Genomic DNA, 16,764 nt, shown 5'->3' with positions numbered 1-16,764 from the left:
GGTCAGCCCAGGCAAATAGTTTGCAAGACCCCCATCTCTAAAAATAACTAGAATAAAATGGATTGGAGGTATGGCTCAAGGGGTGGAGTCCCGACTTTGCAAGTACAAAGCCCTGAGTTAAAATCCAAATGCAACATAAATAAATAAATGGGAGGGGAAACAGACACAGAGGGTAAAAATAGAAGAAACGATCTCGAGTTAGCGTCAAGTGACACTGCGATTCTTTCATCCCTAAGGTGACCCCCTGGCTTGAGGGCTAGTTATTTGAATGAGATGTCAAGGAAGGACTTGATCAACAAACTGGTCCATGGCCAGGCCGGGGGACCCTGTGACATTCAGGTATTATTGCCAAAGGCCAACACTTTACAAAAGGAAGGGGACCAAGAGGCATTTTCTTTCTTTTTTTTTTTTTTTAAACTTTATAATCCTTCTGTGCTATTTGATCTGCTTTGCTCTTAACAATGTACATTGCTACTCTTATAATTAAACAAAAAACTTTAAAAATGATTTTTTTTAATTGAAGAACGAATCACAGTGGAACGGGGATGGAATGTCAGCTTCAGGGAGGGGTCATCCAGTCGAATCCAGAAGTCCCAACGTGGTCGCTGTTTCTGGTCTTCAGGGCATCACCATCCGGCCTCTGGCCGTTCACCGCCAGGGCAGCGCAGTGCCCACGTGGGAACAGCTTCCCACTAAACCCTCCCTCCTGGGGGGCAAAGAGGGCTCGAACCCAACAGCAACCGAGTTGGCACAATTTAAGTTAGAGCTGTACAAACGCCACACCCCGTGGGCACCGGGCACCCCGGGGAGGGGGCCGCTGGCCGGGCAGGGCGCCTCACGGGGCGAAGGCGGTGAAGAAGATGTACATCTTGGCCAGGAAGGTGGTGACGGAGCCCTGGCGCCACAGCTTCATCTCCACGTCCAGGGCGAAGTCCCGGGGCTCCAGCACGGGCCGCTGCAGGGACACCACGCCCGTGTAGGCGTTCAGGTGGCGCGTGCCGAAGTAGCCCTCCTCGTTGCCCTTGGTGATCGTCAGGGAGATGGTGTCCCCGGCAAAGGCGGGCGCGGGGCCGATGCGGAAGATGTGCGCGGGCACCAGGAGGCCCGTCTGGAAGTTGAGCTGGTAGTGCGTGATGCGTGCGGGCGAGGTCTGGCACTCCGCGATGTCCTGGCACGTGGTGCGCTCGCACTTCCTGTGGGAGACGGGGACAGGTGCAGGGTCTGTGGGCGGCTCCCTGCTCCTCCCGTCCCCGATGCTACACAGACCCCAGGGCCAGCAGACCTAGGCTCAAATGCCAGCTCTCCCAGGCCTCAGTTTCCCCATCTGTGAGATGGGTTAAGAGCCACCTCAGGGTTTAATTGGGAGGATGGGCGCTCAGCACAGTACCTAGTTGGGTTTGTTAGCACCTCTTAAAACATTCATATTCATTTCTTCCTTCTTCCCTCCTTCCCACACACCCTAGGTCCTGCCTGCTGGCAGCCACCCCTTGCTGGATCTCCTCTCAGGGTCCCTGTCAAAGTGGGGGGCTGTGCGACCAGTGGCAGAAGTGACTCCAAGATTAACCTAGGTTGAGGGACTATCACTTGTACTCCTGTGACCTGCACTGGGGCTGTCACATCACCAGTGGTACCGTGGAGAGGCCCACATGGCGTGGAGCTGAGGTCTCCCACCCTGAGTATTGTGACTGGGTGGCTGCATGATGGGGCAGGAGCTTGATGTAGCCTCGGGAGACACTGAGTGGCACTGCTCCCAGGCTGCCGGCCTCAGCAACTGTGTGACAGTAAGCATTTGCTGTATAAGGGGCTAAGTGTTAGAAGAACTTACTACACAGCAGTAAAGAGATACTAATATGTTATCTGTGTGTGTGTGTGTGTGTGAGAGAGAGAGAGAGAGAGAGAGAGAGAGAGATTGATTTTCAGAGTCTTCTCTGCATCGTCTGTACTGTCTGCAAGGTGCTTCTATTTGCTGTTGGTCAGTGAAAGCCAGCAGTCAAGGGCTATGCAGAGCAGGAGGTGTTCAAGGCAGGGGCCACCTGTCACTTGGCCTGGGCAGCAAGGGAGTAGTGCGGGGTCACAGGGTCACTCACGTTTCGGAGACCCGGACATAGTTTGGAGGACACTCGAAGCGCAGGCAGCGGAAGCTGCCCTGGATGTTGTGGCAGGTCTCAGCCTCGGAGCAGTTGTGAGTGCCCAGAGCACACTCGTCCAGGTCTGGGGGGAAGAGAGGAGGGATGCTCAGAAAGGTCCCAGCCTGAACCACTGCAGCCATGCTGGAGGCCTGGGCCTCAGGGCTGTTGCTCCTAACTCTGACAACACAGCTCACATGTCACCCTGTGCCATATGTGCTCCATCTCACCAGCTCTGCAACCAGTAACCTTACTGTGGTCCTGCTTACCCACTGCCCTCCATCCCATCCTCTTTTTTTTTTTTTTTTAACCATCCTCAACTGCTCATCACACTGAAAACACACCAAGGCTCTTCTGTATGGCTGTTCTTTTTCCACAATCTGCTCCCCACCCCCCAGGAGGATAGGGGTGCTGTATCTGTTATCACCTCACCCAGCAGAATGGACATCTGCACAGAGCAGGGGCTCAGCATGCACCACTGAATGGAAGTACAGGACCATAACTTAGAAATACAGACTTGAGGGTGCATGGCTGCCAGTGCACTCCCCAGCCGTGCTCATGTCTCCTGCGCTCTCGCAGAAGCAGACACGCATGTATAAATGCCAGCAGGCACACGGGCCAAGCACACACTTAGGCTCAAGCATACGGTCAGGTGTACACACAAGGGCCCGTTCAGGAGTCTGAAACACACACACATACGTGGACAGACATATGGATAGAGCTCTCCAGAAAGAGCTTGGAGAAGTGTGTACGTGTATGTGCAATCCACAAACAGCCCACAGGGTGACAATCAGACCAAAGGGCTCTAGAGAGCCCTGGTGCACGGCAGCTGCTCAGCCAGCAAGGGCAGCGTCAGGAAGACCTAGGCCATCCCCAGCTGGTGGCAGCCTGGGCTTCCCTTGGTCTCAGATCATCTCCTCCAGGACAGCCTCCCTGACTACTCTCGGCTGACGCCATGCAGGATTTCTCCTCGCTTAGTCCTCTCACCAGCCCTGAGAGGCTGCTGGCCTCTCACTTAGGAGGAAACAAAGACTCAGAGACAGGCAGTATTGTTCAAGGTCACACAGCAGTCAGCAGGGCAGCTGGGGTTGGAAGCCAGATCTGCTTTGATGTCAAAATCTGACTGCTAACAATAATAATAATAATAATAATAATAATCACTCTCTGCATGCAGAGCTGACCTCCTGACTGACTGGTGATGCCCGAGGCACTCTGCACTCACACGCCCAGGAGGCAGGGGCTGGTGCCCCCTCAGTCTACAGATGCACTCCAGTCCCCACACAGCTGTAGCAGGGCCAAAGCAACCCTTGCCCCCGCCCTCCAGCCTCTTGTGCGGGTTCAGCTCCCTTGCGCTCACCTCTCCAGGCCTCACTTTCAACTCTGTAGCATGGATCATGATCCCAGTTCCCCAAGGCATCTCAAATGCAAATGGGGAAATGGGCCCAGGGCAGGGTAGATGCCCAGGTTAAACATGGTCACTGTACTGCTGACGAATTGAATCCACAGGAACGGGAGACCTCCTCTGTTCGTCAGCCTGTGCGCTGGGTGAGTGGGATAGCAAGAGGCAGGCGCCTTCATCTTGCTTCTGCCCAGGCCAGCATGCATGGCGATGCCCACAAGTGGTGGGAAGAGCCAGGCGCAGTCAGCGGCTGCAGTCTGACTCACCAGATTCACAGGAAGTTGTCACAGGACTTCTCTGCCACCCTGGAGCTTCATCCACTGGTGCTGCCAGATGCCTGTGACCACAGGCCCTTGACCCTGTGACTCTTCTGCAGAGCTCAGGCTAGGGACAGCAGAACATGGCCTTGTGCCCAGGTGTCACTGCAGCCTCGTCGGACTTGCATCAGCCACACCAGCATGTGCAGAGGTGGGGCAGGGGAGTGCTGCAGAATGTAGCTCCCAGATGGGAGGCCTTGGTGGGCTTCTACAGGACCTGAGGACACTTGGGTGTCCAGCAGCTCAGTGGTGACAAGAGCAGTGCTAAGGTTAAGAATGCCATTCTGAGCTAAACAAGTGTCTGAGAAGAAACAGGCAAAACTCAGGACTATCTTCAGCCATTCCTCCATACCTGCGAGGGACTGGTTCCAGGACCACTGAAGGACAAAACTCCAAGGATGCTTAGCCCCTTGTGGAGAATGGGGTGGTATTTGCACATCTGTGTACTTCAAATCATCTCTAGATGAGTTACAAGACCTAATACAAGGTCAACGCTAAGGAAACTGTTACTCCACTATATTGTCCAGGGAATAGTGACAAGAAAAAAGTCTGTCTGTGTTCAGTACAGTTACAATTCTTGTATTCTGGAATATTTTCAATCCGCACATGGTTGAACCCACAGATATAGAACCTAAGGATAAAAGGGCTGTGTGTGTGTGTGTGTGTGTGTGTGTGTGTGTGTGTGTGTGTGTGTGTGTCAGAAGGAAAGAAAACAAACAGCACATGCAAATATTAGCAGTAGCTGCCTGTGTGGTCACATGGTCAGATCCTCAGTACTAGGTATCGTCTAGGTGTCAAGTAAGGCAGATGTGGCCCCACCTCAACGGAACGCATATTCTCGACCAGATGGCACGGTTTACATGTCTCTCTACTTTTCTGTCCTTTTTGATTCTTGAAGACGGCACGGGCTACGGGAGATCTCACAGCATATTCTTGCCCCATGGTCAGCCTCCCATCCTCCCATTTGATCTGAGAACTCAGTGTCTGGCCTAAGTCAGAACAGGACCACAGTGTGTAATGGGGATAACTGCTTAGCTCCAAAAGTCAGCAGCCCCTGACACGGGTACCTGGAGTGACCTGGGAAGCAGACAAGACCAGAGTAACCAGTGCTGGGGGCCAGGGACAACCAAGGCCAGCACAGAGCAAGCATAAACTGAGCCTTAGAGAGACCTCCCTGTGGCCAGCACAGGTACACACGCAGGCCCAAGTGTCCAGGTCTCTCTCAGACTCCAGTGCTTGGTATGGGCCAGGAAAGGAGGGGCGAGGGAAAGACAGTCTTGAAGGTGGACAAGTTTACGATCTGCACAGCCAATGCTGATGCTGTGTGAGATGGAGCTATGTCAGAAGGGGCCACACTGTGCCATTGGGCCCAACAGCCTTGGTGTCACCTGTGTGATCACGTTCTAGAAATAGTCATGTTTTCTGTCCAGCTGAGCTCATGGAAGGTGAACTCCTTACCTTGTAAGAGTCCATAAATAAAGAGCAGAGGACTTTGCACCACAGAGCCCTGGGCCAGCTCCAGTGAGCCAGCATGACTCCAATTTGCTCACTGATATGGCCAAGCTCACGGTCTTCTGACTTACTTTACTCCTTTCTTTTTTCTTCTTTCTTTCTTTCCCTCCCCTCCCCTCCTGTCCTCTCTCTCTTTCATATATATATGTATATATATATATATGTATATATATATATATATATATATATATATATATTCATCTACAGTAAGGAATCCTTTTGCATTGAGTACACACCTAAGGACTGGACCTAACAACAGTCACATGCACACTGCCCTCGGCCCTGCCCCATCCTGCATTCGTAAGTGTGTGTAGAGACCCACTAACCTGATCTCAGGGTCCATTTACAGGCCACAAGTGGGAGCCTGCAGCACACTGACTTGACTCCACACCCTTGTGCGTGCTAACTCCAACCCCTGGTCCTCCAAGACCTGCTATTTTTGGATCTGGAAGATGTTCAAGGCTAGGCCGATGCCCTGGCCACATCCCAAAGGCTCCAGTGTCTTGAAGGATATGACCCCTGAAGCTGGAAGGTGTCTGCACTAATACCAACAGGCTGAGGGCATCCCAAGCGGGGAAGCTGGGGTCCTCCTGAGTCCTGCTCTCCACCAGACCCAGAATTTGGTGAACAATGGCACTGAACTTAGAATTACTCTCTAGCTTAGAAGGAATATTCATTGTCACAGAACCTGGGACCATCATAAGGCACACAGTCACCTCTACTGCAAATCTGACTGGTGACTGTGCAGCCAGGACTTGCACATCCCCAGTGACGGAAGCCCCTTCCCAAACAGTCCTTTCCTCCCCTGCACCACTGTCACTGGAGATAGTCATTCTGTGCTAGGGTGGCAGAACCTCCCAGGGACCTGCTTCTCTCCTCCCAGGGTCCTACCCCGCCGCTGGTGCACACACCTTCCTGTCCTAGCCTGCTCTGGATAGTACTGCAGACTTGGGGCAGTGACCAGGACCCCTGAAACTGCTCTTCTCCAGTACCCTCACTGGATAGTCCCCCTGCCTCCTTATGCCTCCCCATGGTATCCCTGCCTGCTCCCAGCACAGAGTCCTCAACTGAGTCCACACTGGGCTAAGAAGCAGAAAGACTATCACTGTCCTCTTCCTAAGCAAGAACTTGGTTGCTGTGGCCCCCGGTGGCACAGCCATTCTGTGCTTATGCCCTCAGTGTCGACGTTTACATGCAGTGTGCTGTGCTTGCTTGCACAGTGTTGCTCACCCTTGCAGGACCTGCCGTTGGCCATCATGGTGTAGCCTTGTTCTGGGCAGGCACACTGGTAGCTCCCCGGCACGTTGACACAGCGGAAGGTGCAGAGGATGCTGGCACCCTGAGCGCACTCATCTATGTCTGCCAGAGAAAGGGTCAGCTGGGTGAGCCTTGCCCACTCATAGGCCCTGCCACCAATGGCCTATTCCTGTCACAGCCATGGAGCCCAGGGGCTCATTTTACAAGGGAGGACAAGAGAGCTCTGAAAACAGAAGCACTGCCAAGGCCACACAGCATATCGGGACTCACACATGAGCACTCACTTCTCAGGCTTCGGGCCACTGATAATCACTGCTACCTGCTGGGGCCAAGGGGCACCAGTCACAGACCCAGGCCTTCTTACTTGGCGCTCTTAGACACTTGTCCCTCCACCCACTGAGGAGGTCAGGACCAGCGTCTCGCCTTACAGAAGAGATCCTGATGCAAAGTGGAGAGGGAATCACCCCAAGGTCACAGAGCAGGAAACTGCAGGGCTGGGAACTGAACTCAGATCTGATGCTAAAGCCTATGTGTCTCCACCCGTCCACCCCTTGGTGCTCTAGGGAGTCTGGCACGTGGAGGAGGCTCCTACCAGGGGATAGCACCCACCTTTGCAGGTGTGCCCGTCCTCCGCCAGTTGGTAGCCCTGGCGGCAGTAGCACTGGTAGGAGCCATAGATGTTGGCGCATTCCTGGCTGCAGCGCCGGGCCTCACACTCGTTCACATCTGTGGGGACACCGGCTACTGGTCATGGTTGGTCCTCCTAGCCCAGAGATAAGGGCTGGGCCCCAGTTCACTGGAGCCCTGTCTCCAGAGATCATTCGTTCCAGTGTCCTTTGCAGCCAACAGAGAATTAGTGGCTCTCGCCCAGGCAAGAGCAGGGGTTGGCAAGGGGCAGGTGACAGAGGCAGGGCAGGGAGGGGTGCTAACAGAGGTGGCCACAGGCACTCAGAATCCCCAAGGGGAGCTTGACACTGCCATACTGGAGCATACAACACAAGGGACAGATGTATCTTGCAGGTATGTCACCTTGGTGCTAATGTAGGCCTTCTCCAAGGCTGGGGCCTTACCTGCTTGCCCTGGTACCTGGGGTTGGCATGCCTGGGGGTAGTGAGGAGGGGTGCAAGAGTTGGTATGTGTGAGGGATGGGAGGGACAAGCAGGTGGATGTGAGAGGGTGTGAGGAATGAGGTGTGAGGGTGAGAGAGTTGTATACAGGTGATGGATGATGAAGCATGTGTGAGGCTGTGATGAACAAACAGGTGTGTGTGCGTGACTGAATATGAGGAACTAGTGTGCAGTGCATCCTGGGAGAAATGACTGCTAGATTCAGTGGAACAGCCATTTACTGGGTTGAGCTGCCTGCAGGCTTTCTTAGGTGGTCCTCTGAGGTCACCATATAACCCATGTTAAAATCCTCAGGACCTGGCAACTTCCACGGTGTTCGCTCACAAAGATGATGCAATGTACACACGAATGCACAGCTCATCTGCTCTGCTCAGCTTTGCATCTAACATATAGCCAGCCTGAGCTCTAACAGGTGACTGACTGACTACGTGACATGCCTGGAAGGCAGAGACCCCTCTCCACAGCAATCCTCACCCAGCATGGCATAAGGAGGTGACACAGGTGTGTATGGCACCGATAAACAGATGAAGAAGTGAGTGAATTAGAGAGAGGGTCTCTTATCTACATATTCTGCCATTGCCAGGCCTGGTCATGTGCCCCTGCCCTTGGATGGGCCATGACCCACAGGAAGGCCAGCTCCTCTGCCAGGCCAGGTGACTGGGAAGGAGTACCCAGCCCCAAAGGAGTTTCAGCACAGTCATCCCAAGCGGTGGGAAGTGAGGAAGCACACCTTCCAGATGGAGAGCCAGGCAGGGGGACCATGGACCCCATATCCCTTGGTTTAGGCCCTCGCCCCTCACTGAGCAGCCTCATGGCCTCCCTTACTCCAATCCCCACCAGACCTGGCCCAACCATTCCAGGGGCCCAACTGGGAGCAGTGTGATGCACCCCTTAGGCACAGGTATGCCATGTAGAATGTGGGTGCAGCCTGTGTGCGTGCTGGGATTAACCCAGTGTGTTCTTCAAAAGCTTATGATCATCAGCAATGTTAAAAAGCCAGCTGACTTCACATGAATATTGAGATTTCCAGCTTCTAAAAAGCCAGGAAAATCAGGCTTCCCTGGACCCAAGTACTGGGTGCCGTGTGGCCACTGCCCCTTCATGTCCTGTGTCCTCAGGGTTGCCCATGCCCAGTCTCAGGCAGGAGCATCACCTGCCTCCTTTTCCTGCTTGCACCCAGCTCCCTGCAACTGTGGCAGAAAGCCATGTCTCCCAGCCTCTGCACAAGGGGAGGCAGGCACATGGAGGCAGAGGCCAAGGCCGGCGGTACCTTCACAATGCTTGCCATCGGCGGCCAGCAGGAAGCCAGCAGCGCAGGAGCAGCGGTAGGAGCCCAGCGTGTTCTCACACGTGTGCTGGCACAGGCGGCCTGGCGAGGCCCAGCACTCGTTCACGTCTGTCGGGGAAGGCGGGACAGTAGGCACAGGGAGGTGGCCACAAAGCTGGCTCCCTCCCCCCAACCCTAGGTACCACCAGTGCAGAGGTGGGGTTGGGTGGGAGAGACCCAGACAGGGGAAGGGGGAGATAAAGAGACCGGATGGCAGCAGGCATGAGAGTACTGGAGGAAGGCAAGAGGTAGGGACAGGGGACAGAGAGGCAGACAGCCACAGCAAGAGGCAAGAAGGTGACAGGGACAGAGGCTGAGAGAGGCAGAGAACAGAGACAGTGGGACAAGACAGCAGGGAGAGTCCGAGTGCAAGGTTGGAGCCAGGAGGAAGAAGGACATATTGTAGGCTGACCTCCAGGAGAGACCCAGGCAGGGGGCACTGCTCCACTGGGAAATGGGGCAGCCAGAGGCAGAAAGGTGGAGGGACACAGAGGGGCAGGCCCCACGCTCAAAGGGAATCCCAGCCCCCAGCACCACCTACCAATGCAGGACCGGCCAAAGGCATCCCTCTGGAAGCCAGCCTTGCAGTCACAGCGGTAGGAGCCAGGGAGGTTGTGACACACCTGGCCCTCTCCGCAGCGGTGAACACCTGTCTCACACTCATTCACATCTGCGGGACGGGAAAGCAAGGCACCCTGAGGCCTGGGCTCTCCCTCTACCATGGCCTCAGCTGGTGGCACAAAGAGAGATGGCCTTACCTACACACTCAGAGCCATCGTCATTAGCATGGTATCCGCGTCTGCAGGCCAGCGGGTTCCTCTGGCACGTGTAGGAGCCCACTGTGTTGATGCAGCTGAAGCCGGGACGGCATGGCTCGGAGAGTGACGTGCACTCATTGATGTCTGCAAAGGTGGACACAGGTGACAGGGAGCCCAGCATCACCCCTCTCTGAGTTCAGGACCAGATGAGGAATGGCCAGTTCTGGGCTCCAGGGCAGCTCAGGACAGGACTTGGGGTAGAGTGGTCTACCCCAGTACTCTAGTATCCAAGGGGTCCACTCCAGAACCCAAACACCTATCGAGCTGATTCCACCTAGTGCTCACACCTGCCCTGAGGGAGCAGCTAGAGGCGGAAGGAAAACCAAGGCTGAGGTCCAGTATAATGACAGTCAGTTACGCCTTGCTCTTGCTTCTCTAAAAGCTACCCATCCTACATAGAGCACAGGGGCCTGGCAGCAGTCCACTCCTTGCCCAGATCCCTCTGTCATACTTGGTTCAATCCCACTGGCCTCCTTGCCATTCCACAATGCCCAGGTGCAGTGCCGCCAAGGGGCCTTTGCATATGCTACCCTCCTTCCCTGGCACATGCTGTCCCTGAAGTTTTTATGGCTGCTTTGCCTACTTACTCAGGTCTCTGCCTCAATGTCACTTCCTCAGGTAGGCCCTCCTGGACTGGTCCAGGTGGACAGGCTCTCCTTTAACACTTATTTCCTACTTGTTTAGTCATTTATTAAAGCACCTGTGAATTGCTGCACTTGTATAAATCTGGTTGCTTACTTGGCCTCTCCATGTTAAAGCTTCTTGTCATTTGCTATAGCTCCCGCATCGAGAACCTGGCACGTGGCAGGTGCTGAAGTGAATCACCGTGGAGCTATTTGAAATTGGGAAGCCCCCTTCCATTTCACCCTGGTCTTGGCCAGAAGACCCTGCAGTTGCCCTTTCTCCTGTGGCATGGTGAAGGCAGTGACTCAGGGAAGACACTGGTTCCCCAAACAGCCAAGAGAACCCCAAAATCTTGAGAAATCCTTCACACAGCCAAAGCCCCTGCACTCAGTTTCCTCTCTGTAACCCTATCATCTCAAGGAAGGGCACTCAAGCACTGTGGCCTCACACATTCCTTGCCTGGTCCTAAAGTGCCAGCCTGTCTCTTTGCACCATTCATTCCCAAGATTGAGTATGGCCCTGATTATCCCTCCTCCACCTGGAGCCCAGCCAGGGGCCACCAGTGCCCTGCCTGGGGGACTGGATCAGCAGCTCTGGGAACATGAGACCTCCTGGCTTTTGGGCTAAGCCAGTGGCTTTCTAGAAGAGGCTGAGGAGGAGGGGTGGGGAGAGCATGGGATCTCAGACTCTCAGGGACAAGGAGACCTGGCACCTGTCAAACAGCAGGCCTTGACCCATGAGCATAGCAAGGAATCCTAGGTCTCACTATCGCTCTTTGAAAATGAAAGTTTCTGTGGGCTTCACACACAGCCATGCATTGTTCTGAGAGATCTGTATTCTGGGTATTCCTGAGGGGGTGTGTACCAAGCCACGATATCAAATACAGTACTTCCTGCCAACTAGACTAAAACACGTGTGCTGTGCATTCTTCAGTCCAATTCAGATGGACAAACTGAAGCCAGGGAAGAAATACCTCAGGCAAGAGGACACAGATCAGGGCAAGCAGAGCAGCTACCATTCTGCGAGTGCCTCTTGAGATGGGACACTTGTCATAACCATGTACAGGCAGAGACATGAGATAGAAAAAGGAAGGAGCAGCAAGCCAGGCCTTCCTGGGCTCAAAAGCCTTTAGAATACCCCCTACCTCCACCCCCAACCAAGGCCCCGTGGCTGCTCACCCACACAGTTGCCCTCTGGGTCCTGCAGGAAGCCCTCCATGCAGCGCTGCCGGGCCTGGCAGTAGAAGGAGCCTTTCGTGTTCTGGCACAAGAAGCCCACCTGGCAGTTGTGTGTCCCCATGGCACACTCATCCACATCTGCAACACAGAGGCCAGGTGTCATGGTGGGTGGGCAGGAGGCCCACCTGCCTACTCTCCCTACCCCAATCACTGTGACCTCCTCAGTCACACAGGCATTCTGTTATCTGGGAAGCTGGCAGAGCCATATTGCCAGCATGGCTCATGTCTCACGGGAATAATGACAGAGCCACATCCACTGAGCATCTCTGTGGTTCTGAGCCCTCTGAAGTACATCTTTACCTACCTTCTAGCCATCTAGGAAGTAAATGCTTTGGCAATCCCTAACTTATGAAGGGGGAAACTGAGGCATAGGCAAGCTTCCACAGCTGGGGAGCATTGGGCTGGGATCAGAACCCAGGCAGTCTGGCTCCTAAGCCACTTGCTGACTCACACTTGCTGGGTTAGACAGAAATGGGAATAAGAGATTGTATCCCTAAGATAAGGTCACATCAGCACATTTTGGAAGGTGGCATTGTAAGTGCAAAGGCTCTAACCTCTTGACTTTTTTCTGGTTCTTGAATATGTCATGATTCCTTCCTCCCCCTACCCATGGACCTCTGCACAAACACCCTTCCCAGTAGCTCCTCATTATTCATATCTCAACTACAATATTGCCTCTGCCAGGGCCTCCTTGGACACCTCCCCACACACATACACATCTAAAGAAGCACTCAGCACACAGTCACTCTTCCATTTCTCTGCTTGTGTATTCCCAGAGTCCACTACAAGATCAAGAAAGACACCCTACTACTCTGTACCTCTGGCACCCAGAACCCTGCCTGCCAGGCAGACGAAGGAAGCTTGGGAAGTATTTGTTGAATAATTGAAAAAATCTCCCCTCTTCTTAGAAGGCTAGAACTTTAGAGTGAAAGGGACAGAAGTGATCCTTTCATGGGGCTCGACCTCAGAGTGTGAACAGGAAACTGAGGCACAGGTAGCAAAGTAAGAGGCACTCGGACATAAGCTGATGGTAGGAAAGCCAGGGGCAGACCCTGGTCCCTCACTCCTCTCCCACCCCCAGCCTCAGACTCCCCTACTTCTGCCCCAGGTACCACCATCCCCGGGGCAGGAAACCCAGAGCATGCTCCTCCAAGGGGGAACGCCCTGTTCAGGCCAAGGGCAGGGTCAGGACTGGAGCTAGGGAGGGGTGGGTTGGAAAGAGATACAGCCAGGGTGGGAAGGGGCCAGTGCTGGGCATGGCCAGAGGCACAGCAGACACACTTCCAGCTCCTTCTCACCTGTGCATTCGCCCTCCTTGAGCACATAGCCTGGCTCGCAGGTGAGTGCCTTATAGCAGCGGAAGGAGCCCACTGTGTTCAGGCAGTGCTCACCCCGGCTGCATGTGTGCATGTCCGTCACACACTCGTTGATGTCTGTGGGGAGAGCGAGGTGGCTGTCAGAGCCTGCAGGATGCTCTGGGTATAGAGGCCTAACACAACCAGGTACCTAGGCCACCAGGGAGCAGGGGGCACTAGGCCCTGCCCTCAGGTACTCACCATCCAGAGAGAAGCACTGGGCTGACGTCCCCTTATCCATGCAACCCTTCATTCAACAGAGATTAAGCCCCTGCTACATGCCAAGAACGGTTCTTGGCAAGAAAGAGAGGGGAGTGAACAAGACACACAGAAATGCCTGCCCTCAGAGCAGACACTCAGACACACAGACGGTGAAGATGCTGGTGAGGGCCGTGGAGGAGCCAGAGCAGGACGGAGGAACAGGGTGCCAAGGTGCAGCAGGGCGAGCAGGTTTAAGCAGAGGGGAGGATTCTCAGAAGGGTCATCTGAGCGAGAATTTGAAGAGATGACAGCAGGAGCCACTCTGATAGTCCAGGCAGAGGGGACAGCTATGGGAGTGCCCAGGCAAGTTCAGGGGCCAGCCAGGAGGCAGGTGTGGCTGTAGGGAAGAGAAGGGAGAAGAACATAAGCAGATGAGGTCAGGCTTGGAGGGAAGATGGGAGCCACAGAGGGTTCCCAATTGAGAAGGGAGACTGGCTTATTTTTGGCAGGATGCCCTGACTGGGGCTATAGAATAGACTAAGGGTGAAAATGATAACCAGGCAGGAAATGGTGGTGGCTGGGACCACCATATACAGAGATCAGATTCTGGAAATACTGTGAAGGCAGAAGTAATGAGATTTACTGATGGAAGAGATGAAGGTGAGAGAGAAAGAGCCAAGAGCCCTACAAAACCATAGGCTGAGAAGCAGGACATGTGCAGGTGTCCAGGATGGGGTGGTGGGGAGGACTGCCTTGGGAAGGAGGTCCAGGAGCCCTTGTGGCCAGTGAGTTTAAGGGTCAGGAAGCAGCGGAGACCCTCTGAGTTCAAAGAAGGGTCCCAGGTAGAAACATTAATTTGGAAGTAGTCAGATGGCTGAGGTCACCTGGGGGAGAGGGCACACAGACAAGAGGCCGAGGATCCACCCTTGGGATAGTAGCTAGTGAGGGAGAAGCCAGTAAAGGAGAGAGAAGCATGGGGAGAATGGAGAAACAGAGGTCAGCAACCAAAACTCATTTCCAGCCAGGACTAAGGCTCCTGGAGGAACACCCTGTCCCTGCCTCGTTGAGTGCACCATCCATCCACTTATCCACCAACTGCACACGCTGACTAGCAACTGCTCTGTGCTGGGCTCCTGTGGCCACACAGTGGCTTCAAGGAGTGGCCAGTCCCGCAGTGGAGAGGCTGGGGTGAACAGATGTACTGTCTATGGGGCTCAGACCAGAGAAATGCTGCCCTGGTCTTGGAATGCCAGGGGCCTCTCAGGGGTGGTGACATTCGAACTGAATTCTAAGAGAATGACTAAGGGACCAGGAGAGGTAGGGGCGGGGGTAAGAATTGCTCCCAAACTCACAGGTGAACTCAGAGGTACCCAGGCCAGGCAGAGTAGGTTTGGGTGGTGATGGGGAGGATAAGGGAGGTGTGGCCAGGCCTGACAAAGTCACAGATCTTCTTACTTACAGACCCTATTGGTACAGGCAGATGCCTGCCCAGGACCCCAGACACAGCAGGGTCCCAGGAGCCTCCCACAGCCTGCAGGAATCACAGTAACGAATGACAGCAGCCACCACTAACCAAAGCTGACCAGGGGTCAGGTGATTTATAGAAACAGCAAAGTCCATTGTCCTACAAGGCAGGGATGGCCAGCCCCATTTCAGATGTGAAAATGGGTCTCCCAGAGGGAGTGTCCCGGACTAAAGTCAAGCATCCAGTGTGTGGCAGCAGTCAGAATGGAAGCCAGAGTGCTGGCCTGAGCTGTGCCCCTCCTCCACCATTTACTCTCTGTTTCAGGGCACCCAGAGCTGGGGCTTCTCCCCTCTTATCTTGGTGCAGCTCCCCTCACCTGGAGCACTTTCTCCAGGGCCCAAGGCAGTCCTCAAAGTGTCAGGCACAATAGACAAATGGAAAAGCACAGGGGAATCCTGGCAGAGGTCATACCCAATGCTGACTCACTCTGCTTACGTACCTCTAGGGACAGGAGCTCATCACCTCTGCAGCCACCTCACAGCAATGTGTTTGTAGAGTCACCGCATAGATCAAAACACTAGCACGGGTCTTCCCATGGACCCATTCAGCCTCCTTTTGAGGTGCAGGCTATTATCTCATTCACTTGAGGTTCAGAAAGGATGACTGATTTGGTGCTGGGCTCATGAGTAGCAAGTGGCAGAGTCAGGATTTGAACCTAGGTAACATGGCTGCCTCTTCATCTTAATATGCTTCTCCCCTCTCTCCTCCTGGATGATACACATGTGTGGCGCAAACAGGGAAGTACAGAGCCCCTGCAGGTATCCACACTGTCCCTGATGGGAAGAGTGAGCAACCAGCACTGACAGGTGATGAAACCCACACACAACTGAGAGGGGCAGGAGGAGGAAGAGCAGGAGCTGCTCGGCTTGTGCAGAAGGAAGGGGGAGGAAACCCTGAGGATGGGCACTCATGGACTGTACCATGGCTTTTTATTCCCAGAACTCATTTTCCAGTTGCCCATGCCTAGCACAAGGTCTTGTCTCTAGGCTACCAGGGAGCCTTCACCCTGGGGTATGGCAGAGGAGAAGGCATCTGGCAGGACCCACCTTCCCGAAAGACACACACAGACCCGCCCCGCCAAGGAAGAGGGCCCCCTGCAGCAAGCAGATCAGGAGGGCCATGTTGTGCCCACAGATGAGGCCTGGGGCAAACATGTCGGCAGTGCCACTCAGCCCAGCACTGCGGTCCAGCTGTCCAGCAGTGAAGGGGGAGGCAGGGGACATGTCCAGACTGGACATGGTCCCCAAGCACAGAGAAGACAGGCTCTAGTCACATGCCCTGAACGCATTCTGCATTGTTCCTACCTCCACACTGTTATTTGAGCTCTGTTCTTCCACCCTGAGTGTCCTTCCCATCTCCAAGTCCTGTCAATCCTAGGAGACGGTGAAATCCCAATTTCTCCAGAAAACACACCCAGGTACCAGAAGCCGGCATGATGAATCCCTCTGCCTGTGTCTCTGCCGCAGCATTTACCAGTCTGCCCAAGGCCTGCCACTCTGGGTCTATCCCTGAATATATGTCCTCTGTGAAAACATCAGGTGGGTCCCAGACAGGGAAGAGCACTGGGGTCCCCTCCTCTCTGCCCACAGAGCATCTGGAAACCCAAAACCCTGGCTCACATGAGCACAGAAAGGAGGGAGGAGCCGCTACCCGCTCTGACTCCAGCCATGCACCGGTCAGGCACTGGATCCAGGGCCTTACCTGGTCCTCTGGACTTCACAGAGGCTTAGGAGAGAACCCTGATGCCCAGGGCCCCATAGCAAACAAACACCAAGGTGTGTACACAGCCAGGACTTCTGAGCCTAGTGTCTGTCTACTGCCTCTCGAGAGGTTCCAGATGCATCTAAGGACCTACGTGGCTGGGGTAGCAGGCTCACCATGGGCCAGGTCTGCGCTCTACAGTACACACCCTGCAATCTCCTAGCAGCTGAGGAAACA

The 16,764-nt window shown here is 54.4% G+C and overlaps 1 protein-coding gene across 2 annotated transcripts in view; it reads right to left on the bottom strand.

The window, feature by feature from the left end:
- Positions 1-405: 405 nt before the first annotated feature.
- The window catches only part of Fbln2 (fibulin 2), a 71,958-nt gene continuing 55,599 nt past the window's right edge, over positions 406-16,764 (bottom strand). Inside the window, exons 9-17 of one of the 2 annotated variants that reach the window (XM_074044563.1) lie at positions 13,044-13,178; positions 11,686-11,823; positions 9,824-9,967; positions 9,607-9,735; positions 9,009-9,134; positions 7,221-7,337; positions 6,585-6,713; positions 2,088-2,211; positions 406-1,193 (exon numbers count right to left, since the gene is read on the bottom strand). In XM_074044563.1, coding sequence (XP_073900664.1) covers positions 836-1,193; positions 2,088-2,211; positions 6,585-6,713; positions 7,221-7,337; positions 9,009-9,134; positions 9,607-9,735; positions 9,824-9,967; positions 11,686-11,823; positions 13,044-13,178 — 1,400 coding nt within the window. In that variant the 3' untranslated portion in view covers positions 406-835. The remainder of the gene's footprint in view (positions 1,194-2,087; positions 2,212-6,584; positions 6,714-7,220; positions 7,338-9,008; positions 9,135-9,606; positions 9,736-9,823; positions 9,968-11,685; positions 11,824-13,043; positions 13,179-16,764) is intronic. The other variant, XM_020176167.2, reaches the window with a different exon arrangement.

This window comes from Castor canadensis, chromosome 10, assembly GCF_047511655.1.
Source record: "Castor canadensis chromosome 10, mCasCan1.hap1v2, whole genome shotgun sequence".
NCBI lineage: Eukaryota > Metazoa > Chordata > Mammalia > Rodentia > Castoridae > Castor > Castor canadensis.
The sequence above is the reverse complement of the archived record's forward strand: the minus strand, read 5'-3'. Positions and strand labels throughout refer to the sequence as shown.